This window comes from Carcharhinus amblyrhynchos, chromosome 6, assembly GCF_965287045.1.
Source record: "Carcharhinus amblyrhynchos chromosome 6, sCarAmb.v2.hapA, whole genome shotgun sequence".
In the NCBI taxonomy this organism is placed as follows: domain Eukaryota; kingdom Metazoa; phylum Chordata; class Chondrichthyes; order Carcharhiniformes; family Carcharhinidae; genus Carcharhinus; species Carcharhinus amblyrhynchos.
Genome location: NC_137329.1, coordinates 32,610,324 through 32,638,062, shown reverse-complemented (window position 1 = coordinate 32,638,062; position 27,739 = coordinate 32,610,324). Strand labels below are relative to the sequence as shown.

Below are 27,739 nucleotides of genomic sequence, written 5' to 3'. Positions count from 1 at the left end.
CCACTACAACCTGCCGCATGCATGCCCCTTGCTGGACTTAAATGCCTGTGGAGACAAAAAAATTCATTATTAAACAGGCAAAGACTATAACATCCTGAGGCAAAACGTATTCCCAAGCCTACAATGTTTAGTAAGGCCTACTATATCCCCCTATATGTAGCCCACTCATGTGGCTGTCTAAGTGACTCTTAAACAACCCTAGCGTGCCTGCTTCCACCACCTTACTCGGCAGTGCATTCCACACCCCCACTACCCTTTGCGTGAAAAACTGCCCTCTAATATTTGTCTTATACCTAGCCCCCCTCACCCTAAGCCCGTGACCCCTCGTTCTATCCATTTCTAATAGCGGAAAATGCTTACCACCATTTACTCTATCTATCCCCTTCATAATCTTATAAACCTCTATTAGATCCCCCCTCAGCCGACGTCTCTCAAGGGAAAACAGCCCAAGTTCATTCAATCTTTCCTCGTAAGACAGCCCTTCCATACCAGGCAGCATCCTGGTAAATCTCCTCTGCACTCTCTCCAGGATCTCTACATCCTTCCGGTAGTACGGCGACCAGAACTGGACGCAGTACTCCAAGTGAGGCCTAACCAACGTTCTATACAACTGCAACATCAGACTCCTACTCTTATATTCTATACCTCTTCCTATGAAGGCTAACATACCATACGCTTTCCTCATCACATTCTGCACCTGCACCGACACCTTCAGGGACTTGTGCACTTGCACCCCCAGGTCTCTCTGCGTATCTATACTCCGGATAGTTCTACCTTTTATCGTATAACTCCCCTCCACATTATTCCAGCCAAAGTGCATCACCTCGCATTTCTCCGGATTAAATTCCATTTGCCATCTATCTGCCCAATCTACCAGCCTGTCTATGTCCTGTTGCATTGCCAGGCACTGCTCCTCAGTACCAGCCAATCCAACCATCTTAGTGTCATCAGCAAATTTGCTGATCACACCACCTACCCCCTCTTCCAAGTCATTAATATATTACCACAAATAGAAGAGGTCCAAGTACCGAGCCCTGCGGCACACCACTGGTGACAGACCTCCAATTGGAAAAGGAGCCTTCCACTACTACCCGCTGTCTCCTCCTCCCAAGCCAGTTCTCCACCCATCTACATACCTGGCCTCGTATCCCATGAGCCTTTCATAAATGACTGGGGTTCCTTTAAAATCCCACAAGGAAGTTGATAAAACACTGTCATTTTGAGATTGTTAGATGCCATTAACAAAACTGGTTAGAAATTTCTAGCTGTAGTGTAGTGTAAAATGAACGTGGATACCAAATCCCTGAAATGTGAGTTGTAGCTGTAAAGATCTCAGGTCTGTGTTTTTTTTTGAAAATTGCATACATTTTCCTAATTAAAATAAGTATTTCCAGTGCAGCACATCATAGGTAGTTATGATTTCACGTCTCAGTTTCTTACTATATTTGAGGGAATTTAAAATGCTTTACGACATATATTCTGCACCCCCCCCCCCCCCCCCCCCCCCCGCCCCCCGACCTCCTTGATCATTTGTAAATGTTCCATACTTGTCAATTAAGATGTAGATTCCGTTGTGATATAGTTGCAATAATCAAGTTTTATAAGAAAAATCTTCTATTGTGCCGGTTCAGAATGCAACATTTCCAATATGCAGGAAAACTTGGGTTGTCTAACTTTGAATCTCATGGTTTATATTAGAGCAATCAACCAATGCTTTTTGCTTTTCTAAATCTTACTCCCAGTCACTGATGTGATTTTCTTACAGATCTGAAATGCAAGTCATTTTCTCTTTAATCATCAATTAATGCTGTTCCCTAAGGCTTGTTAGTTATAAAGTGATGCTAAGGTAGTTTTGTGCACATAGACCTGTTAGATTTGGCTTTGTTTTCTAATAGTTTTTTTTCAGTGTGTAAAAATGGTGTTTATAAGTAAAGTTCAACCAGTTTTATACATTTAGCAACTTAATACAGAAGTAGGCTTACATAAAGACTGCAACAAAGTGACTGTGAAAATCCCCTAGTCTCTACACTACGGTGCCTGTTCGGGTATGCCAAGGGTGAATTTAACATGGCCATGCACCTAACCGGCACGACTTTCGGACTGTGGGAGGAAACTGGAGCACCTGGAGAAAACCCATGCAGACACGGGGAGGGCATGCAAGGAAACACGGTCATTTTGGATAATTGGAAAATAAACTTGATTCATAATTGTCTCTTATTTCTGCTTTCTAAAATTAATTTGTTCCAGTTGTGGACGACACACGCTAAGACCTATTCAAAATATAGATTTGGGTGAAAGCAGTTTGCAGTCTGTTGCAGAATCACCCCATACCAAAAGACAAGGTATGTTTGTGAAAAATTCGGTGCTTTTGGTTACTGTGTTTTCCTTTTTCAGCAACAATCTTCATTCATGGCTCAGTACTAATGGGATCGCCCTGTTCATGATTAGTTAGCAGGATATTGGCATAGTGTGGCAGACATTGTTCACTTGCTCTCCTAAAATGATTAGTGCTGCAATCGTGCAATCCTGAATTTTGCGACTTGGCTGAGGCCTGGAAGAAGTTCTCTCAACTTGGATTAACCCTTTTACTTGTAATGAAACAATACGATAGTTACATCTTTAGAACTGAAGGTTTATGATCAGAAAGACAATTACAAAGTAGCTTAAAAATAAATAAGTTTAACGTTCTTTTCATGAATTGAATTTGAGTTGCAATTATTGTTTTATTATTTTCCTCTTAGCCATGTATACATCAGTCTTGCATTAAAGATCAAAATTAGGATATAAAATTTGTGTTTATATGCTGATGTAAGAAGAAAGTCCTTCAGACTTGGTGTGTAAAATAGCAGTTCTATAAGCAAAGTAAAGCATTGAAAGAATAAACGTGAGAAGAATTTGCTTTCTTTTAAAGATAAAAGTACTGAAAATACTGCTACTAACAGTGGATCAATGGAAGAACAACATTTATCGGGGACTGAAATAAAGGAGCAATTAGAAAATGAAGGATCCAGTAAATGTACAAATAATGACGATCAGCAAATACAACTGCAAAATTATCAGTCTGGGGTGAGACAAACTTCTGTCAATGATTTAAATTTTTTTGTTCTTGTTTATTGATTTAGCAATCATACAGTGGATTTAATCAGTTATACCTGTACAGATAGCACTTTGCATTGCATTCCTATGGAACTTTATAAATTCTGCAGACTTTTCAGAAATGATTGATAGCCAACCTTGTATGAAATAGTTTTGACGTTTCATGTGTTTTGAAGTTTAAAATAACAGTTCATTTCAAGAATTTTTTATTGAGTCTGTTGAAATAATCTGCCATAGGAATTAAAATATTTTCTTGTTGTGGTCTTCAGTCACTCCTGGAATCAAGTTATTAAAGATACTTTTCTTTTCATAGTATATACAAATCCTAGAAGAATATATTGCTCATAAAGCAGAACTGAACAGATAGGAGTGAATTTTAAATAAAGAAAGACTTGTATTTATATGGTGTCTCTCATGACTTTTGTTTCTCAAATTCTTTACAGCTAATGATGTACTTTTTAAATGTAGCCACTGGGAATATAGGAAGTTAATTTGGATGAACCTGATGATGGTAAATGTTGATGCACTGCAGAAGCTGAATTAAAATCTGGAAGTTCCCCTAGTGATGACTATGCAATCAACCAGCTGGTTGGGGGCATGGAGTGGGGTGCTTGTAGAGAATATTGCTTCATCTTCAAAATTATTATTCCTCTTATTTTGTATAAGCATATTTATTTAAAGTTTAACAAAAATAATTGGTGTGAAAATATCACTTTTGGTAATTCTCACCCATGTCAATTTGATTTTTATCCCTGCTTCAAATTTGTTTCTTCTTCCAGCACTGATTGGTTGATAGAATCAGACATGCAGTATGGGGATCACTAAGTATCAGGCAGCACTTGTGGAGAGAGAAACATTGTTAACGCTCTAGATTGATGACCTTTATTAGAATTGAAGGAAGTTAGAAATTTAACAATTTGGAAAGAATATAGCGCTGTGGAAAAAAGGCATGGCAAGCTTGTGGTGGGAATGTGGAAGGATAGAAAGAAGAAAAGATGTGAGGTTTGTGAATGAATGATTAAATGCCAAAAGAGGTTTTGGTGCAAGGCAAAAGATAGTGGTGCAGTGAAGAAAAATAAATTAGTTGTAAATGGTCACAAAAAAACTTTAATGGCGTTTGTTATTGAGGAAAATGAGAGCAATGGTTGTGATATGAAGTTGTTGAACTTGAGGAAGATTGTCAATGGCCTTATTGAAAGCTGAATTGCTGTTCTTCTAGTTTTGGTTACATTACGATGCAAGAGGTTAAGATCAGAGAAGGTGACAGTAGGAGCAAGATGGTGAATTAAAATTGCAAGTGACTGAAAGCTCAGAGTCATACTGTGGACTAGACAGAGATGTTTAGTAAAGCAATTGCCCAATCTGCTTTTGATCTCCGTGGGGTTGAAGAGACTGCATTGTGAGCAGCAATTATACAATACTAAGTTGAAACAAGTACAAGTAAACTTATTTCATTGGGAAGGAGTTTTTGGGGCCCAAGATTTTGAAAAGGGGAGAGGTAAAAGGCTAGTGTTGAATCTCCTACGCTTGCATAGGGAGGTGCTAGGGAAGGGGTGTGAGTTGTGATTATCCTTATTGGAACAGTTGGTAGTATTTGAAAGAAACCATTTTTCATGATATTATGATGTGCGATACTGTGACATAACCATTGACATTTTGCCTCTTTAAACCAGCAGCAGCTCCCAGAGCTTTTGCTTGAGCCGATAGAAACACAAGGCACTGAGCTATGCATGGAAAAACTAAATAGTTGGAATTTCCCCATTTTTGAACTTGTAGAAATGACAGGTGGACAATCTGGAAGAATTCTTAGTCAGGTTAGTTTTTTTTATTGCTGTTCTTTTAACGATTGAATGCAAGTTATTTTTGACACTGAAAACTTAATGCACAATGACATGAAATAGCAACATTCAATATTGTACAGAATCCAAAATGCTCATGTTTTGGTTAAAAAATTTGATTTAACTTCTCTAGCCAAAAATCGATCTGAGAAAAGTTGGGCATAGATTATTAGATTGTAGTTGAGATTTTGAACACTTATAAATATTTTCTGACCCTTGTTTTAGATTGCTAATTTTTAGATGCACGATTTGCAACATCAAACAAAGCAGAGTTTGTGTAGTTTGTAAAGGAGGGATATATCTCAGAATCTTTACTTCTGCTTCTAAAATTAAAGCAGTGACAAACTAAGCATCCAAATAATATAAACTTCAGTGCCACTTCAAATATATTTTAAACTTTTCTTTTCCAAATAGTATTTATGGTATATTGGAACAGCAACATTTCAACTTTCGAAAACAAATTATAAATTTAGAAGTAGCAACAATGAGCTGGCAAAATGCTCTTCTATGAACTATTTATGTACAAGAGTGAACTAGTAGCTTGCACAACAGAACTTTAACCAAGTTTGACTCATGACATTGTAAGGTGCTGACTGTTCACAGCTATCTTGCCAAATGAAGGACTAGTCCAGTTGCAATGCTTCTGTCGCAAGTAAACAGAAGAAAGATGAATGATTGTGTTTCTCCTTAGAACCCTCAAAGGGACATTTACCCACAGCAGCAGCTTTATGATTTAGAACGTGGAAGCGTGCGTGATGCTGACTGTTCGCCATTGACGGTGATCTTAAGGGCATTGAGTAAGACATCATAGCTGGAAGATGAAATCATGATGATTAAAGATGATGGTTTTTAATAAGTGCCCACATAGGGAATATGTTTAAATTAGATTGCTAGGTCATTTTAATTGTGTTTTCAACATTTAAATAAAAATGTATTATAGTTACAATGCAGCAAGGAAATGCAGATTCAATGTAATAAAATTCCCAGTGCAGCAAAGTCAAGATTGGTTGTCTTAGAGTTGTGAGGTGGAGGATTGTATGCAGTGGCATACTCCTGGCTTTTGTTGACGAGCTGATGGGCAGCATTGCCAAATGAAGCACTAGTCCAGTTGCAATGCCCCTCTCGCAAGTAAACTGAAGAAAGATAAGAACATAAGAACATAAGAAATAGGAGCAGGAGTAGGCCATCTGGCCCTTCGAGCCTGCCCCGCCATTCAATAAGATCATGGCTGATCTGTCGTGGCTCAGTTCCACTTTCCGGCCCTCTCCCCATAACCCTTAATCCCCTCTCTTATCAAAAACCCATCAACCCGCTTCTTGAAAATATTTAGCGAGGCAGCCTCCACCACTTCAACGGGTAGAGAATTCCAGAGATTCACCACCCTTTGAGTGAAGAAGTTCCTCCTCAACTCCGTTCTAAAACGCCCCCCCTTTATCTTGAGGCTGTGCCCCCTAGTCCTAGTGTCTTTTTTGAGCGGGAAAAGTCTCTCCACCTCTATCCTATCCATCCCATTCATCATCTTATACGTCTCAATGAGATCTCCCCTCATTCTTCTAAACTCCAACGAGTACAAGCCTAGTTTATTCAGCCTCTCCTCATAGCTCAACCCCCTCAACTCCGGTATCAGCCTAGTAAACCTCCTCTGCACTCCCTCCAAGGCCAAAATATCTTTGCGCTGGTGCGGCGCCCAAAACTGCACACAGTACTCCAGCTGCGGCCTCACCAATGCCCTATACAGCTGCAGCAAGACCTCCCTACTTTTATATTCAATCCCCTTCGCTATGAAGGCCAGCATCCCATTCGCCTTCCTGACCACCTGCTGCACCTGCAAGCTGGGTTTTTGCGACTCATGCACAAGGACCCCGAGGTCCCTCTGCACCGTCGCCTGCTGCAGTTTTTCGCCACATAAGTAAAGGTGAATGATTGCCTTTCTCCTTAGAACCGCAACTGCTTTGGGGCTTAAAAGAGTAAGAAAAATGAAGGCACTTTTGCACCAAGAATAAAAAAATCAGATTATAATAAGACCATAAGATGCAAGAACAGAATTAGGCCATTCAGTCTGTGGAGTTTTCTTTGCCACTCAGTCATGGCTGATAAATTTCTCAACCCCATTCTCCTGCATTCACCCGTACCATTGATGTCTTTACCAATCAAGAATCTATCTATCTGTCTTAAATATACCCAATGACCTGGCCTCCACAGCTTTCTGTGGCAATGAATTCCATAGATTCACCATCCTGTGGCTGAAGACATTCCGGCTCATCTCAGGACATACTTGTTCATAGTTTTAAAAGAAAATTGTAGAATTATGCATGGTTAATTATATGACTAATTTTTCATGTTAGTACAAAGACAGATATCGGATATGCCTCAAACTGTATAGAGAGCCTGATTTTTTTAAACGAAATTGCTCTGATCACTGAATTTTTACTAACTTGTGACATTGCTCATAGCATACTGCCCAATAAATTTAAATCGTCTGTATGTACTTTAAAAATATGGTCCACATGTACAAATATGGCCATGCAGAACCAATGATGGAGATCCCATTGTAAATTTATATCAAAGTAACATTAATGGGTGGCACAGTGGTTCGCGCTGCTGCCTCACAGTGCCAGAGACCCGGGTTTGATTCCCAATCTGGGGCACCTGTGCAGAGTTTGCACGTTCTCACCATGTCTGTGTGGGTTTCCTTTGGGTGCTCTGGCGTCCTCCCACAGTCTGAAAGATGAGCTGGTTAGGTGCATTAATCCAAACAGGCACCAGAATGTGGTGACTAGGGGAATTTCACAGTAACTTAATTGCAGTGTTAATGTAAGCCTTACTTGTGACTAATAAATAAACTTTACTTTTACTTTACTTCATTAAAATGTGAGAACTCTGATTTTGTGCATTGTCTGCCCTTTATCAGTCAATCTCCCTTTATAAATTTTGGTAACCAACAAAACCATTTTGGTGTTTTAGGTTATTTATTCCCTGTTTCTTGATACTGGCTTATTCGATCTCTTCAAAATCCCCATTCGGGAGTTCATGAACTACTTTCGTGCACTGGAGAATGGTTACCGTGACATTCCTTGTAAGTATTAATAGTTTCCCTGTCTATCTAGCATACTCATATATTCTCACCTGTGGAATTGCAAATGTTAAATCAAAGAGAATGATTTGTCCTTTTTTTTTTGCTGTTGTGTTTTCTCTCTCTTGTGCTTGCATCTCTCGTCAGGGGGTAAATTGTGAAGAATGTAACTTTTTGTTAACTGGAACCTTAATTTAGACTCGGTGTATTTTAAATATGGACACAATGTCACTATGGAAAATGTTGGCACAGAAGTGTGAGAAGACCATAATTGCGGGGGTATAATTTTTTTGAGACGATAGATTTCAGATTTTTAATCGGTAGTCTATCACCTTGTGCCATTGCATGCCAGTTACCATTGAGAAACATTAGCTTGTTACAGTGCAAAATATTTTTAAAAGCCAGATAGAATTGTGTTATTTCCTGCTGTTCTTTTCTGATCTAATGTAAGAACCAGAGATTTAAAAGCAGTTGTCAATTTACAGGGAAACAAATATTCTCAAAATGAACTCAGTTAGCCTGCAGTGAGTGATGAGATCCTCTGATTGCGTATTTGAAATTGACATAATTCAGAATGGTAATAGTGTGCCTGCAAGTTTGTCTTCTCAATGCAGTTTATGTATAATAACTGTATGTAATTGTGTAACTTTTTATTTTCTACAAGTAAATATATTTAAAAACTCTAATGCAGAAAAGGTTTTTATTGACTTATGCCGAACACTATTGAAAATATGCATATTAATAATTTAGAATTGTGTTGTTGTTACCTTAAATGTCTGGAAGGTTAAAATTGGCTCTGTAAACACTTTGTAATATCAAAGTGTTATTGAGTCGGCTTAAACGTGGATGTCATTTGTTTCAAGTAATTATGTCTCCTATTCGAGAAGTGGGATGAGGTAGATCACAGTGTGAAATGCAGTTACAAAGGTGTATCTCCCAGGCAAGATGTTGGTATTCCTTGTGTTGTGTTATGGAGTTGGTTTGGAAAGGAATTGCAACTATCGAATGGTTATAACACAGGAGGTGGCCATTTGGCCCATCTTGTCCATGGCAGCCCATGGATCCCCAGGTTTCCTTTCAAATCCCACCTTCCTGCCCATAGCCCTTGAGCATAGAGCACTTAAGGTGCAGATCCAGATGGTACTTAAAAGAATTTAGGGTCATTGCCTTCACACTAACTTGGGCAGCAAATTCCACATATCCATCACCACTTGCACAAAAAAAATGTCTTTCATCATGACCCTTCGACACCTTCTGCCACTTACCTTAAATCTATGTCCACTGGTTCTAAATTTCTCCATCAAGGGAAACTGTTTTATCCTGTCCACTCTACCTTTTCCCCTCATAATTTTGTACATTTCTATCAAGTCATCCCTCAGCCTTCGCTGTCCCCAGGAAAATAAACCCAACCTTTTCAATCTCTCCTCATAGATACACATTTCTAACCTCTGATTTCATTTATTATTGTCACGTGCATTTGTATACAGTGTAAAGTATTGTTGCTTTTATAGTGTGGGTCGCAGTGGTCATTGGTTGAATGTTTTATTTTTACCTGTATATAAGTAAGGGTTCCTAAACCCTAGACGCTACACTTGTAGTGTCCCCCACCCTTCCACCACCTCTGACCTAAACGGAGTGAGTGAATATTGGGTAAGCTGTTTCTTTTTTTTTCTTGTTTCATACTGCAAGTTTATCTAGAGGGGATGGAAGAGAAGGCAGTGCAATGTACCTCCTGCAGAATGTTTGAGGGAGGGACACCATCAGTGTCCCTGCTGATTTCACCTGTGGGGAGTGCACCCATCTTCAGCTCCTCAAAAACTGCGTTAGGGAACTGGAACTGGATGAACTTCGGATCATTCGAGAGGCAGAGATGGTCATAAATAGAAGCTTCGGGGTGTAGTTACTCTGAAGGATGATTATAAATGAGTGACGGTGAGAGGGGCTGGGAGGAAACAGTTGGTGCAGGAATCCCCTGTGGTTGTTCCCCTTGGCAACAAGTATACTGCTTTGGATACTGTTGAGGGGGACGACCTCCCAGTGGTAGGCTGTGTTGACTGGATCTCCAGCACTGAGTCTGTCCCTGTGGCTCAGAAGGGAAGGGGGCCGAGCAGGAAAGCAGTAAATAGTTATTGGGGACTCGTTAGTCAGAGGGACAGATAGGAGGCTTGCTGGCAGTGCGAGAGACTTATGGATGGTATGTTGCCTCCTGGATGCCAGGGCCTGTGACGTCTTGGAGTATGTTTTCTGGATCCTTAAAGGGGAGGGGTAACAGTCACATGTCGTGGTACACATCGGTACCAACGACATAGATAAGAGAAGGGACGGGGATTTAAAACAGGAATTTAGGGAGCTAGTGTGGAAGATGAGAGCCAGGACAAAACATGTTGTCATCTCTGATTTGTTGCCGGTGCCACGTGCTCGCGAATTGAGGAAGAGGGAGAGTGTGCAGATAAGCACGTGGCTGCAGGGATGGTGTAGGAGGGAGGGTTTCAATCACATGGATAATTGGAGCACATTCTGGGGAAGGTGGGACCTGTACAAATAGGACGGTTTGCACCTGAACCAGAGGGGCACCAATATTCTGGGAGGGAAATTTGCTATGGCTCTTAGGGGGGTTTAAACTATCTTGTCAGGGGCATGGGAAAATGAGCTGTAGTCCAGAAGCCAGTGTTGAGTGTAGTGAGGTACTGAGGAGCGTATCAAGGTCGCAGGAGTGTACCAGCAGACAGGAATATGGGTTGAACTGTGTTTACTTCAATGCAAGGAACATCCGGAAAAGGTAGGTGATCTTGGAGCGTGGATTGGTACTTGGGATTACGATGTTGTGGTCACTCTGGAGACAACATTAGAACAGGGTCAGGAATGGTTGTTGGAAGTTCCGGGGTACAGATGTTTCAGTAAGAGTAGGGAACGTGGTAAAAAAGGTGGAGGAGTAGCATTGTTAATCAAGGATAGTTTAATGGCTGCAGAAAGGCAATTCAAGGGGCATCTGCCCACTGAGGTAATATGGGTTGAAGTTAAGAAATAGGAAAGAAGCAGTCACGTTGGGAGTTTCCTATAGGAAAAACCAGGATTAGGCTATCGAATTGGATGATCAGCCATGATCGTAATGAATGGAGCAGGCTTGAAGGGCCAGATCGCCTCCTCCTCCTCCTACCTTGTATGTTTCTATGACCCTTCCCCCAGCCTCTTACAACTGTGATTTTTTTGAGCTTGTCAACAAAGGGAGAAATTTTATTGGGGTTGATGCTTTTAAAGAGAAAGCAAAATCATGAGTGTGGTTTTCATTTTACTTGTCTTGTCATGTTCCACTTTTTTAAATAGACCACAACCGTGTCCATGCCACTGACGTGCTTCATGCTGTTTGGTACTTAACAACTCGGCCTATCCCAGGATTCCAGCAAGTAAACAGTGATAATGTAATGGAAAGTGACACAGGTATGTATTTTGCATTGTTTTAGAAGAATTGCTATCATTTTTGCACTAAGATGAAGGAAATATAATTTGGAGACTGATGAATTTTTTTTGGCATGGTCAGATATTTTTAACAATTAACTTAGAACCATTCTTTACTCCTAAAGAAGCAATTCTTCATTTGCACAATTTTTAGTTTCCTCCCTGTGCCTTCTATGGGAATTTTATAATGCAAGAGGTATTTTAGTTTAGTTTTATGAGGTACCTAATCTAATTGGAACTATCAAAGTTTAAAATGTGTAGTGTCACATCTGTACACTGATGTTGATAATTAATAGCTGTATACTACCTCCTTGGAATAGTATTTTAAGAAAATGCTTGTTTGACATTGAAGAAACTTACATCTGATGACTTTATAAGTTTAAAACTGTTAAGTTTACAGTTAGGATGGTGGAGACATTTACAAAAACCTTACTTTTAAAAATGTAGCTGATTTTAAAATGCATGCCTCTAGATTAAACAAAGTACTTTTTGAGCTACAAGTCATTTGAGGCAGGATGGCAAATCAAAATGTTTGCTATGCCCCTTAGTCCTCAACAATTTTCTTTGGTTATAAGATTTTTAATTCAGAAAATCGTTACTGTAGCTAGGTACAAAAGCACATCACAACTTAACCTGTTTACCAATTACTAATATCCAAATGCTATTAAGGTAACAGTTTGCTATTTGCTATAGTATATAGACAGTGACGTTCCACTGAATTCATTCTTAACTAAGAACACTCTGTAGCAAGGTTGTCCCATTTCAGCACAACATGGCCCAAAGGTTTTCTTGAGTTTGATTTTGTGACTTTCCTCTACATCATTCAAAGCAAGGCTCGTGTATTCATCAAAGCCAATTATACAGTCTTCTATCCTCATGTTGACCTGTTCATACACCATACTTGGATCCTGGATCGACCTTGCAGGTGTCTGAAAATAAAAGTGATGGACTATGCCATCGTTTCCTGTACGTTCTGAGTCTGCTAAGAGTATGCCCATATTGCCGACTCTGTCCCTCCGGGTGGCAGTGAGGACACAAAATGATAGCTCATGATTCTTTCCTGCCGCCATGATTCTTGCTAACATCCATGCTTCTTGCTATATATTACATAATTTAGCCACTTCATTGGATGACTTGAATTTAGTAACAAGTTGCAGCATTGGCTTTCTCAATTCCAAGCTGAAACATTTTTATTTTTATGACGCGAAAACCCAAAAAGAACAAAAATTACTGTTTGGTGAATGAGTGAAATAATCCTTTAGCTGGAGTGCTTTTACTAGTTAAGAGGAACTGAATTAAAGTTCATACTGTGCAGGTGACACCAAGATTGCTTTTCATCTTGGTACTTCTAAACTTAAATTTTAAGATTACCCTCAAAGCATTTAAAACTACTTGCCTGCAGATTTATTTTCATCACAACCCATCTCCTTAATTGTGGGAGCTTGGACTTTATTAGGTTAGTTTAATGTTTTGGATCATCAAAAATACTGTTTAGAAAGCAGTTGTTATGCAGAAAAGGTTTATATGAAGGTTGTAAGATAGTACTGTGAGATAGTCCATAGTCTCAAACTACCATCTATATTCTTTTCTTTTTAGGAACAAATGCATTAATAGTTAGCGCAAAGCACTATTTTGCATCATGCCATGTGCTGTGTTGCCTTCTTTTGAATATTGTTTTGAGGTTTTTAAAAGGGAAAGGATTCAACAGTGATCTGCAACTGTAAATTACAAGAACAAATGAACATGAAGTTCTGAAACTCAAAGGAAGCTAAATACTTGCTAAAGGAGCAAGCAAGACCTAGGATCCCAATGAGCAATGCATAATTTTTGCTCTTTTTGCCCCTTATGATGGTTTGGCTTTGTAGTCAGCCAATTAGATATTAGAATGATCAAAATAAATTTCATAGTTTACTTAGTATATTGAATTTCAATTATAATGATTGCAGAAAATACAATGAACTTTTGCAGGAAGTTTATTGCTGCATAAACTGAAAAGCTGATGTGACACCATTAAAATAGATCTTTAAACATTTAATATTTCTTAGATTCTGACAGTGCAATATCACCAGGCCGGGTTGCCTACATGTTTTCCAGAAGTTGTGCCATTTCGGATGATGGCTATAGCAGCCTTGCATCAAACATCCCAGCTCTGGAGTTAATGGCACTTTACGTTGCAGCTGCCATGCATGATTATGATCATCCTGGGCGTACAAATGCATTCTTAGTAGCAACAAATGCACCTCAAGTAAGTGGATTTAATTAAGCACAGTTGTAATGTGAATTACTTGATCAAATCGTTGCAGTAATAATGTATTTCTAAGAATGTCAAAACGTTTAACTCTAGTTAAGTTGATACACAATTTTAATGCTGGCCGTGAATTAGCCTTTCCTCAGGCCTTTTCTGCTGTACAATTAAATCATGAACTCAAGCTTATCATTTATGAGGAAAGAAACCTTTTATGCATGTCGACAGAGAAGATAAATGATGATATTGTTTCCAGTAACATGTTTGAGATCAGTCCTGCAGAATCTGAGAAGTAGAAGTTGTTTCCCCAGTTATTTTCTTACCCAATTGTACCTTCCCCTTTCCTCCAGAAGCCTCTTTGCTAGAGTGGCCCTCCATTTTTCTGCACCGATACTTTAATCAAGAAGTTGTAAGTTCTTAATTAATTTAAGCACAGTAATTTTTTATTACAGTATCTCCAGTGGAATCCACTTTTATCAGTCCATCTTGGTTCGCTGAAAAATAATTTTAGTTGACAAAAACAAGTTGCTATGACTAGAAAAGTTAGGCTCAGATAGTATCAGTAAGAATTTTTCACTCAGTTGTCAAAACCTGAAACACTACTTGAAAACATGGTGAAAGTTGATTTTATAGGCAGCCCTTGACATTACAACTTTCAAGTTCTTACAAATGACACTTAAGACATTTTATAAAGTTACACCATTTTGATTTCACAATGCCGGTTTCGACTTGAAGCTTCATGCCAGTGAACAATTGGTTTTTACCAAGTGTTATATTCCTTTACGTTCCACCTTTCACAATCTCAGGAATGGAGAATTGCTTCTCAATTACAGAAGATGTCTCAAACTTTAAAGTGACAAAAGTCCCAGTTTAAAACTGTCTCAGTGGAAACTGGTGAGTTTGGATGCCTGTTTTACAACAAGTTTGAGTTCACTTAATACTTACTGTAAGCTGTTTTTTCTTCAAAACTATATAACATCAAACAAGAGGTGATTCTATATGGTGTCACGGCCACAAGTTGAGGCAAAAGGAACATTACTTTTCTGTGAAAATAGAGTTGAAGAACCAATTCATAACTTTGTTCCCATGGAAAAATCAGTTCTGAATTAGGGCATTTTGATTTGCACATTTTTCAGGAATCAATTGCTGTAAGTCCAAGGATTGCTTGTATCCATGATTTTGAAAGGGAGTTGGAGAGGTACTTCAGGATGAAGAACTTGCAGGGTTGCAAGCAATAACTTCTGATGTGTGTGTTTGAGCACAACAGCTCTTTGAAAGAGTTGGTACAGGGACAATATGGCTGTATGACCACCATTAAGTTTTCATTATAACAAATACGCAGGGAGAAGTCAAATATCAGATGACATTGTTTTGAAATAGCATTTTTTATAGAACAGCTTTATTGCATCCGAGTTTGTGATTTTAAATATGGTGTAGTCAACAAATAGATTTTGCGAAACATGCATTTATATGTTTGATCAATTTTACACCATATAAATATAAAATAAAATCTTTCCTTTCTTCATTTGCCAAAATCATTTGATTAGATATAGTCAAAGATAAAAGTACAGTCTTGGATAATTCAGATGACATGCTAAAGGACTGAGCCAGTAGATTGAGTTACTTTATTGCACTATTTGTAATTATCTACATGGGATTGTGACTAATGTTTTGAGAACAGCGGTAAGTCTTCATCACAATGACAATTATTTATTTTAAAAGTACACTCAAAACATAGTCATGGATTTTATTATTATAATGGCCTGATTGTTGCTGTTTGCCATAATTAAACTGTGGAACTAACAGCAATTTATGGCATCAACACAAGTATTGTTTATGCAGAAGTCCAGATGTTGCTATAGCGATGCTCTGCTACTCCACAGGATGTGTTGTTGAAGGTCCTCACAGGTGAAAATCTTGAGAAATCACTGGAGCTGATTCTGTTCTGCATGCTCAAATTTTATTGGGAGCACCCCTTCTCCCACCAGAAAGCTTTGCCTTGTTGAATGATGTGTAACTGAAATTTTAAGATGTACTAAGTCATAAATTACTGTGAAACAACCTTTCTTGCCCTGAACAATTAACAAACTTCTGCAATGTAAAATCTCTCCATTATGATTAAACTGCCATAGCTTTATAACATGAAATGATTTAAAGGATTATTTATAACATTTGAGCTTCTGCTTAAATTCCATGTGCCTAAATCTTCAAATGAGCACTTGAAACAACATAACATACAAGCCTGTGGACCAAATGCTGGAAAATGGGATTAGAATTGATAGATGCTTGATGGCCACCACTGACATGATGGGCCAAAGGGCCTCTCTCTCTGCTAAAAACTCCATCAATCTATGATTCTACTTTGCTGTCTCTAAAATGATTAAAACCTGAAGGGTAGTCAGTGCATTTAACTTTCTTCACAACACAAAATAAAGATACTACAAATGCTGGCCATCTAAAATAACTGGGTTTGCTAACTGGGAAAAATTTTCACTGTGATTTACTGCTTGATGATATCATTGTTGCTGATTATAAGAAATCCCCCACAGTTGGCGTCAGAATCAAACTAACGCTGGGACCAGTGAAATCCATGTCACAGGAATTGCTAGATCTTTGTGGAATGATTTTTCAAGGTCAATAGCAAGCACTTGGCTCCTGACTGCAAAATCCAGGCCAGGATGCTTTTGTTTGTTACTTTACTTCATAACTTTTTTTTTGCAAGCATCGATTTTAACTGATCGAATAGCTGATGAATCCTTTCAGTACCTAAAACTATTAAAAGACAGTGAATTTCAGCAAAGTGATTGAAAGAGCTCCATGTAATCTAACAAGATCATGAATATGTTGGGCTTTGAGAATAAAATGTAAATAAAGCACTTGGCATTCATAGCCCAAAGGAAAATAATGTATATATGAAATAAGTTTTGAACTGGATTTGGATTTTAATCTTAATTCTTGCTAAAACTTTTCATTTGTCATGTAAAATCCATGCTTAAACCTGAACAATTCTTTTGGGAACACTGACTAGAATATCAAGGTTGCATTTAAATTTTATATTCCGTTTGACGGTTCATCAAAACAATATTGATTTCTGTGTCACATGTACAGCATTCTGACTTTAATATTTTTCTCCAATTCATCACAGATGTAATGTTGCTTTCGAGCAGCCAAATCCTCAATGCTTCCTGATTCAGTGAAATTATAAATTTAGTTATATTAATTGCAAATATTTTGAATAATTTCTTTAATTCATTTTTGGTACAACAGATGCCTTGCAGCTCAGTCGTTCTATTGTGACTTATAATGATATACTCTGCACCTTTAATTTCATTGGAATTTTCAGGAAACCACATCTTTTAAATGATTTCTTATGTTTGGAATTTTTATGTGAAGTCACATTTACAATTTCTGAGCTGGAAATGCCTGCACTGTATGGCAATTAATTGGTCCACATATTTACAATATAGCCCTTTTCAGGATATTTTAAATTTGTTATTTTACAAAACAGCATATTGAAAGCCAATTTAGAACAGCTGGAAGTACATGAAATGTTTTGAATTTTTTTCCGACATTGAAGCTTGTAAACGTTGTATGTTAAGAGGTGTGTTTCTGCCTTTTGTTGTGACAATATATAATGGTAAACAACCTAAATATTAAATATCTAATTTACAGCTTGAGCTCAATATAGATATAACACAAAAATTTAATGTTAATTTTGGGGTTTTCAACCATTGTAAATATGTATCTCTTCAAGTGAACACAATTTAAATTTTGTGAGAAACGTTTGTGTGTGTTATGATAAGCAGCAGAGGCTGAAGTGTCAGCAAAATGAGAGTAATGCCATAACATTTTGTCTTTGAGATCTAATTTCATGTCAGAATAAAGGTTAATTTTAATATGTACCAGTAGTGCCAAAAGAGCATCAAGATTTATTGGCCAGAAGAAAATTAAATTGTAGACTTCTGATGCACCAAGTGATATATAATGATAGAAAAATAATGGGAAGTGGTAAAAAGACCTCAATACTGTTAATACATTTTATTAAGCATAAAGACAGTTCGTTAACTGATTTCATAACTTGAAAAAAATTCTCCTTTTAAGCTACTAGCCTACATCAGCATTGATATTAGAATGTTCTCTCAATATTTGATGTATGATATTTGAAGTCTCAATTTAAATAAAGTTTGGAATTGTAATAGTTATATCAAATATTACATTTTTCATTGATTTTAAAATCATTACTTCAACATTTTCTAGGCAGTCCTTTATAACGACAGATCTGTCTTGGAGAATCATCATTCTGCTGCTGCATGGAACTTGTTTATGTCCCGTCCAGAGTTCAACTTCTTGGCAAACCTAGATCATGTTGAGTTCAAACGTTTTCGTTTCTTGGTGATTGAAGCAATCCTTGCTACTGATTTGAAAAAACATTTTGACTTCCTTGCTGAGTTTAACTCCAAGGTTTGTAAACAGCTGCTGTTAATGAAACATCATAGTTATGGCATAAGTGGCCAGTACAAGAAACAAAATGAGCCATATAATTTTTATTTACATATTTATTAACTGTAAGTAAATGTTCCTCAAAATTGGCAAGTCAGGTCAGAACAACAGAGAATATGTTGATAACTCTGCAAATACAAAGTTTTGATCATTCAAAAAATTTTTTATTTTGCTGATTGATTTTTGTCTCCTTTCATCAATTTTGAGGACATGGATTGCAGATCATTGATTCATTGGCCTTCTCTTATCTTGAGGAATTGTCTTTCTTATCTGAACTTAAAATGAAGTATTTCATTACACTAACTGCAGAGAGTATTACAGGGATTGAACAGAGGGCCATAGTGTTAAGTTTTGTTTTTCAAATTGATGACAAATGCATTAAGAGGACAATCTAAATAACATTGCCTTGTTCCAAAAGATGTGTGGCTTCCAGTGCTTAATTTCTCTAAAATTTTACATTTGTTAATGTAGTAGTAAATTGTAAATGTATAAAGTTATCCTGGCATTGTTTGCTGTCTTGAAGCAGGTGAATGAAGTCAACAATCCAGGAATTGATTGGACCAATGAAAACGATCGTCTATTAGTATGCCAGGTGTGCATAAAACTGGCTGATATCAATGGTCCTGCAAAGATGAAGGAATTACATCTTCAGTGGACAGAAGGCATTGTCAATGAGTTTTATGAACAGGTTGAGTTTTATTTTCCCTTCAAGAAAATGTATGCTGGATGTTATGAATCATAGGTCTTTATCTCATTACAAGTGACACTCCAGCCTTAATGGAATAACGCAATTCATATGTATAATTGCACTGTAATACTATCTACCATTTGACTTCATATTCTGTATTTGCAAATAGATTAGGAATAATCTCCGACAAATCACTTTCCATAAGATTTATACTAAGTTCTGCTGTAGAAGTTAAGGAACTCATTATTTAATACTCGGGAATTTCTGATATTATTTTATGATATGCAGGGCGATGAAGAAGCAAGCCTTGGATTACCCATTAGCCCTTTCATGGACCGATCTTCACCTCAGTTGGCTAAGCTACAGGAATCTTTCATTACACATATTGTAGGTCCTCTGTGTAATTCCTATGCTGCTGCAGGATTACTCCCAGGTCAATGGGTGGATGATGATGATGAAGATCCAGAATGTGGTGAGGATGATGATGATGATGCAGAAGATTTGGAAACTGAAGATGAGATGGATGACGAGGATCTTGATCTTTCAACAAGTAAATGTTTTATCTTAAAAATTCCGGATGATTGCAAATATAAACATTACATTTCATTATGTGACAAATAAGGATTCACATTGAATGACTGGCAGAATTTCCATTACATCAAGACTAATTTGTATCATCAACTGTTGAAAAGCATATTTTTGTTGGCCGTTACTGTTGCTGAATTTTTAAAGCAGGTTGATTGTAATTGTTCCGAATGAAATTGATTGGATTCTACTTGGGTTTCAAATTAATCAAAAATAATAAACCTATAATTTACCCCCCAAAAAACTCCAAGTTTAGTGACTGCAAAAACGTAGAACATTTCTAATTTATTTATTTTGACTTATAGGGCAGAGGAGGAAGAGAAAAGGAAGGCGGAAAATCTTCTGCCAGATTATGCACCACCTAACAGAAAATCATAACCTGTGGAAGAAGGTCATTGAAGAAGAGGAACACGAACAGCAATGCAAGTCAGAGCTAAATATACAACAAACAGATAATTCATCCTTACCTCAAACTTCGGATGAAATCCAGGTAATTGAAGAAGCAGATGAAGAGGAGGAGAGGCAACAAGGGGAGGAGAAACAATGCTGAGAAGATGCAGTGCTAAATAAAGAACATAGTAAAGCCTCACTCTGCTGATAACAGAGACTGATGTACTTCTTTGTTAAAAGGCCTTAATACTGTGAGAGGATTCTAGCGCTCAGCTGGATCCCACTCCTAAATGCACTTTCAACCCATGGAAAGATTCGAGTATACCATGAAACAAAGCCCTTTGTGCCCTGTGGTGTCCAAATGTTTTCGTGTTGATGCTGCCTTGCAGAGTAAAGAGTGCTCCGTTTCCATGTGGTACCGGAGGATGTTGCAAAAACTTCAGCTTAGCAACTGCTGTTACCAAAGTGAACTGAAAGTTTACCGTTTTCCGTTAGTAAGGAGGAAGGTGGATATTAGGCATGTATCAGACGTCCTGCATCTATATCAGGTGGACTTGAAAATTGCGGATTATGCCTGTAGCAATTCAGAATGGAGCACTGCAGTAAAGAGCCTTGTTGTAAGGGCCCCTGATTTCTTTTTCTCTGAAAATATCTGCTTTAATGCAGGTAACACAGGTAGAATCCTTGTCTCATTATATGACTGCAGAAAAGAATGATAGAATGACTAAAATTCTAGCTGCATCATTTTTCTGATGCCTTTTAATGTACAATTTGCCTTGTTTGGTTTTGCCTTCTTTTGCGCTGGAATTAACCAGAAATGCACAGTGGCCAAGCATTTCAGTTTGCCCGAACATCAGAGTATAATTGTTCTGTAATAGAACAGAGGAGTATGTTAATGATGAAGGGATTTTTAATATTGTTTCTTTTCACTGCAACTCAGGATCCATGCAAAGATACATGAAGCAATGCCGTTGAAGTTGTGCAGATTGAAAGAAAATAACAGTTGACATAGTTAACATTTTAAGTCCATTTTTATTTGGGAAGTTCAACTGGTCTTTCGTGTCAACATACTATACACAAACTTCCTCTTATGTATCCACGTTGCTAGTAATATGAGTTTGTTATTGCACATCATGAGGTTGAAAGGTTACTGTGTATTGAAATCAGTATACCTTGAAAATAGTAAAATACTTGCCAATATGATTTCAATATGATGGAGTATGTCATACAGTATGTAATTCTATTTTTTCACAGTAGAAATTCTAGACATTCCACAGGGCATCGTACCTACTCAGAACTATTTATCTGCAAAGTCATCCAGTGTAAACATGGTTGCAAAGAAGATGCATGTACAGCTCTTACACGATATTTGTAAGTTAGTTTAGGCTGCAGGTATGTAATTTTCTTATGTAGACTGTACAAATAGCTACTGGAACAGTTGTGCACCTTTTTAATACCAAACAAGTGTTTTTAGTTATGCACAGATAGATGCCTACATTATAAAAATGATTAATTCATTTGAAAATGTTTGTATTAATAATGGATTGTATCAAAATGCATTTTATATACCTATAGTGGATGATGCAAGTGGAGGGATTGTAAATATCATAAGATAGTAAGAAACTTCGACTCATCACTGTCAGCAGGAATACGGCCTCTAATAGCCATAGGAGCATTTTATCGTTCCTTAATTTCTGCAGCAATGTGTTTGTGCCTTTTCGCAGCCACTTACAATATTAACGCACTAAACCTCAAGTTGTCATATTGGTCATACAGTGAATGCCAAACTTTGTCCTATTGTCTGTAATAGATCAGAAATCTTAAGTCAGTGTACCACTAATATGCATGTTACATAATGGACTGAACCACCCCAGTGACTGATGATATTGATAGAACAAGGGGGAGGTACTGTGTTAAAGGTACTGCACTTGACTGACAAAGGAAGGAAAAGTTAAGCAAACTGAATGCCCCAACCATGGTTGCCAAATCAATTGTTAACCGTGCACTAAATGTTAAAAATATGAGCACCTCCTAACAGCACATACTGTATGTAATTTATTCCATTAAAATACTCGTTTATTTTGTGTGTATATATACACAGTTTATGTATATATATATTTTTATATATATACATATAATATGTATATATAAAACACTGTTGTTGTCATGTCCAATGTTAGTAGCAGTGTCTGTCTCATAGACAGACTTGGTGTATAACCATTTTGAATCTTGATTGTTTAAATACTTATTTTTTAAATGTGTCTAGGCAAACACTTTCATTTTTCAGACAATAGTACAGAAAACTGCTACGTCTTCTGTTTTATATTTATCAATAATTAGAGCAATCTATTTGCTCTATAAATTAGTATATAATTTTTATAATTGTTCTGAGTGAATTTTAACTTGCAGCATTTTTAAACGAATAGTAATACGGTACTTTTTGCATCATTTTCTTGCCTTGTGTTTCCTAAAGTTGTTCTAGCTCTGGAAATATATTTTTTTTAACTCAGTGAAGTATTTTGTGTCCTTTTGGTTTAATTTTTACCTCCATTTTTACTTTTTAAAAAGTTATTTCTTCAAGGAGTTCACAAATTGAGGTAAGTCTACCCTGTGTCAAAAGCTTACATTAATATTATGATTCCAAACTTTTACATTGTAAATGTAGCTAACAATACATTATTAGAATTCAGTTAGCACTAGCTGATATACAATAGAAGACAATATATGACAGCAAGCAACATTTTTTTAGCCTTTTTATTTGTCTTATTTTCCCATTTATTTGATAAAACGTGGTTCACACTGATCAGCGGATTTTTTTAAAAAAAATCAGTTCAAATATATTGATGATTTAAATTCTTGGATACTATGTTTTAACTTAACTGAAAAAAAAGAGAAATATCTATGATTCTGCAAAGAAAAAATAATCAATGCCATATCTGGGGTTCATAAAATGAGATCTTCCTTCTAGCCAAACCTCATGGTGATCACAATTGATTATTTTTCTCATGTTAGCAGAAAATGTCACCTCCTATACCAGAAAAGCTTCTTATTGGAGTTTATTGAGTTTCTTCTGCAAAGAGAAGGTTTTCCTCAAGCTAACTTTTTTTGGTTTGAGCCACCATTCCCTCTAACTTAGATAAAATTTGCCTCAGCCGTCAACCAAAGTTAGCTTTCTGTTTTGGATGTCATGGATCTTGCACAGTGACTGATACATAGGCTACCAATTTAATCCATCCTATGACTTTTGAAGTATGGAATGACCAGATTTTAGTCAATAGATGGTTGCTCATAACCAAAATGATGTTGAAAGTCAATCCTTCAAAACACAGAACGATACCGCAGGAACAGTCTGTTTCCCCACTCTCGGAAGCATAATTAATTGAACACTGCCAGCAAATATGCTCCAAGGTGGGCTGTTCATGACTGAGGAGCACAGACGTTGCTGAAAATTAGGAGAGGGCTGTTTGTCTTTTTCGGGATTTGTTTAACCACTCGACACTTGACAAAATTGCAAAGCGATTTCCATTATCTCTGAGAAGGGAATATTGCATCTTTAAAAGGACTACCAGAATATGATATCAAATTATCAAACAGCAGCATTCCTAGAAAACGTGTAAATCGCTGTTGAGCCTTGTGTCTTTTTTTCTCTCGGCACAAAACATTCCCTGGATTCAGGCAGTTGATGACATCTGGTTCTCAGACCAAACTGTCCCCAACACCAACTGATCCACCTAACTGAAGAATCAGGCAAATTGGCTTAGTCAAGTGGATGTTAGATCTGGCTTTGTGACTCCCAGAAGTTTCCTGCCAGCATGATTCCTCAGAGTACTGGCTTAGAAGAACAGAGATTGACCATGCCAGCGAAACCTTGATACTGATGGCACACATTGCCAAACTTGGAAGCAGTTTATCCTTTAAGGTCATGTATACTTCAACTTATCAAAGCATAGTGACCGGCAAATGAATTTACAATTATTGTTTGATGATGCACACAATCTGACATTGTTGCGAATCCAATTTGTGGCCATTCCTGCCCACCAAAATGTCTGTTACCATGAATGTTTGTTTGAAAACATCCACCTCTTGAGACCTGCCAAGTACATGCTTTAGTTTCTCAGTTTGTCTCTACATCGAGTTTAGATTTGGTTCTAAACCACTCGATTCTAAGTTAATTAACAGAACATTTGTATTATTTTGCATTTAGGTTTCTAGTACTCAGTTATTATTTTACATCTTAGCATGAGAAGAGGCATAAGATGCCAGTCAAGTGGTCTGATTTGCCCTAGATCATGTTGAGCTCGAGTGTTGTTGGAGCTGTACTCAGGGCAAATAGAAAATGTTCCATCACACCGATTACTTAAGTCTTCTGGGTGGTGGGCAGACTTTGGGCAGTTAAAGGCATAACAGTGGTTAGCACTGCTGCCTCAGTGCCAGGGACCCTCGTTCGATTCCATTTAGGTGACTGTATAGAGTTTGCACATTCTCCCCATATGTACTTGGGTTTCCTCCAATTGCTCTGGTTTCCTTCCACAGTCCAAAGATTTTCAGGTTAGGTGGATTGGCTGTGCTAAATTGCCCCTTAATGTCCAAACTTGTGAAGGTGTGGGTTAACCAAGATAAATGTGTGGGTTTGCAGGGATAGGGCAGAAGGGAGGGCCTGGGTTGGATACTCTTTTGGAGAGTCAGTGCAGACTTGCTGGGCCAGGTGGCCTCTTCTCTGCATTATAGGGACTCTAAGGATTCTGGTCAGTTACTTGCCATAGAATTCCCACTCTTTACCCTGATCTTTTCATCACAGCATTTGTATGGTGAGTGGTGAGCCTCCAGGATGTTGAGGGACTCTGATGGTAATGCCGTTGAATGCCATGTTTCAGTTCTCTTGTTGGAAGTAGTCGTTGCCAGGTATTTCTGTGGTGTGAATGTTGGTTCCCACTTGTCAACCCAAGCCTAAATTTTGTTCAGTTTTGCTGGAAATGATTGCAGGATGCTTCAGTGTCTGAGGAGTTGTAATCATCAGGAACATTGCCACACTTCATCAAATGCTGCCTTGATGCCAAGGGTGGCCATTCTCACTTCACCTCTGAAAAGCAACTTTTTAGTCCATGTTTGAACAAATGTTCAGGGAAGGCGGTGGCTTAGTGGTATTATCTCTAGACTATTAATCCAGAAACTTAGCTAATGTTCCGCAGACCTAGGTTCAAATTTTGCCATGGCAGATAGTGGAATTTGAATTCCATTAAAAAAAAATTGGAATTAAGAATCTACTGATGACCATGAAACCATTGTCAATTGTTGGGAAAACCCATCTGACTCATTAATGTCCTTTAGGGAAGGAGATCTGCCATCCTTACCTGGTCTGGCCTACACGTGACTTCAGACCAACGGCAATGTGATTGAATCAACTGCCCTCTGAAATAGCCTTATAAGCAACTCAGTTTCAAGGACAACTTGGGATGGACAATAAATGCTGGCCAGCCAGCGATGCCCATGTCCCATTAATGAATAAAAAAACAATATCTAGAGCTGAATGGCCCAGGCAAAACTCAGACTGAGCACGGGTAATCAGGTTATTGGTGAGTTCATGCTGCATGTTAGCACTGTCAATTACTCCGTTCATTGCTGAAGATTGAGAAGCAGACTGATGGGTGGTATTTGAATTGGTTGGATTTGTTCTGCTTTTTGTGGATAGAACATGACTGGGCAATTCTTTGTCAGCTGGATACAAGTGTTATTGATGTAGTGGAATTACTTGCCTGGAAGTACAGTTGCTTCTAGGGCACAGTTCTTCAGCAGAATTGCTGGGGCATGCCAAAGCCTATTACCTTACTGTATTCACTGCATTTAGCTGTTTCTTCATACCATGCGGTGAATCCTATTGGCTTTTGTCTGGTATTTATGATGCTGGGAACCTCAGGAGATTGACCAAGATAGATTCACTTAGAATTTCTGTTTGAAGGTTACCAATGCCACTGCACTGACTTTGCAACTGATGTGCTGGACCCTCCATTGAGAATGTTCATAAATCCTCCTCCTCTTGTTAGTTGATTCACTGGTCATCTCCATTCATGGCCAAATGTGGATGGACTGTAGAACTTTGATCTGATCCCAGTGGTTTTGCCATCACTTAGCTGTTTCTGCTGTTTTACCATGTATGCACCTCATTTTCAGGTTTACATGGTACTACTCCTGGCACATTCTCTTACACCCATTATTGTACCAAGGTTGGACTGCTGACTTGATAGCAGTAGAGTGAAGAATTTGTTGACGCTTGAAGTAATAAATTTTGGTGGAATAAATGACATTTGGGGGACCACCACAGTTTGGAGCTGCTGGATCTGTTCTGCCTCGATCCTATTTAGCACTGTATCGTGTCACACAGTATGATGGAGGGAGCACTGCACAGCCATTATGGACTGTGCAATGCTCACTCCTACCTACCATCAATGTCACAGGCAGATGCACCAATTATGTGAGGATGATGAGGAGAAGTTCAAGTAGATTTTTCCCTAGTTTGTTCTCTCACCACTTGCTGCAGGTCCAGTCCAACAGGATCAAGATTCTCAGTAGGATTAGCTACCAAGCCACTTTTCTTGATGAACGTTAAAAGCCATCCACCCAGAATGGATTCTGTGCCTTTGCTGCCCTCACTGCTTCTTCCAAGTGGTGCTCAACATAGAGGACTATAGTGCCGCTATAAGTATTTGATCGAAGTTCAAAAATGTATGTCCTCTCTACTTAACACTAATTTCCCAGCCTCTTCAACTGTTCTCTGTGTTTTTCCAGCTGTTATTTCGGATTGTGTTGCTGGTTCCACCAACCAGTAAAAGGAAATGTTTTCTCTCATTAATTCTTCAGCTAAGTTGCATAAGAGAATCTGGCTGGCCGAGGTACATTTATTTTTAAGGTAATTATTATTCTGTGGGAACAACAACACATTCCGATTCACACACAGATTCTGAGTCTTACACATGTGAAGAAGACAAAGTTGCGATGAGTAATTTGACTCAGAGAAATCGTCTCTAAAATCTAAACAGTTAAATATTAAAATATGACCAGATGAACACACACGAGGCAGGGAATGTGTACTGTACCTGACTGAAATGTCTGCCATTTTCAATAATTGGAACTTTTTTGGAGGTATTATGTACAGTTTGAACATATTTTCTGTTAAAAATGCTCTGATCTCTGCCAGGTTTTTCACCTTTCATTTAAAAAAAAACTCATCCAGCTAGATTTTAAAACATAGCTCCTCGGATCCTCACAGAGTCATGTTCCTTATGTTCCTATTTTAGAAAACAGAGAAATCCTTCTGTTGCATCTGACTGTTTCCTCATACTTTTGTAATTTGGTACCACGTTGTTTTAAGTAACAAAGTGCTTTATTCACATTTATGTTTAATTGGAAATGTAGGACTGAGCTGCAATATCTGTCACATTAATTTGCAGAGCTATTGGAAATCATCTTACTTGGCGCTGTTTCAGCAATGCACTAACATTATTAATAAAAATGAAGGAATTGTTTAAACCGGAATTGCTATTTACAGCAGTATGCATTTTTAAAGAAAATACCTGCCCTGCTAGAAGATAAACATGTTCTAGGTGGTCAACCAGAATGATATTGTTAAAATCACTTGGGCCATGACAGGAAATTACCTGCATTGCTTCAAAAAATTACACATAAGAACATAAGAAATAGGAGCAGGAGTAGGCCATCTAGCCCTTTGAGCCTGCCCCGCCATTCAGTAAGATCATGGCTGATCTGAAGTGGCTCAGTTCCACTTTCCTGCTCTCTCCCCATAACCCTTAGTTCCCTTGTCTGTCAAAAACCTATCTACCCGTGACTTAAATATATTTAGTGAGGTAGCCTCC

At 37.9% G+C, this 27,739-nt stretch overlaps 1 protein-coding gene across 3 annotated transcripts in view; it reads left to right on the top strand.

Moving 5' to 3' along the window:
• The window catches only part of pde3b (phosphodiesterase 3B), a 222,405-nt gene extending 195,054 nt beyond the window's left edge, over positions 1-27,351 (top strand). For 2 of the 3 annotated variants that reach the window (XM_080190157.1, XM_080190155.1), the window contains exons 7-16: positions 2,248-2,342; positions 2,912-3,066; positions 4,773-4,910; positions 7,899-8,010; positions 11,332-11,445; positions 13,509-13,708; positions 17,966-18,169; positions 18,732-18,896; positions 19,185-19,446; positions 19,787-27,351. In XM_080190157.1, the coding sequence (XP_080046283.1) occupies positions 2,248-2,342; positions 2,912-3,066; positions 4,773-4,910; positions 7,899-8,010; positions 11,332-11,445; positions 13,509-13,708; positions 17,966-18,169; positions 18,732-18,896; positions 19,185-19,446; positions 19,787-20,031 (1,690 nt within the window). In that variant the 3' untranslated portion in view covers positions 20,032-27,351. The remainder of the gene's footprint in view (positions 1-2,247; positions 2,343-2,911; positions 3,067-4,772; positions 4,911-7,898; positions 8,011-11,331; positions 11,446-13,508; positions 13,709-17,965; positions 18,170-18,731; positions 18,897-19,184; positions 19,447-19,786) is intronic. The other variant, XM_080190156.1, reaches the window with a different exon arrangement.
• Positions 27,352-27,739: the final 388 nt, after the last annotated feature.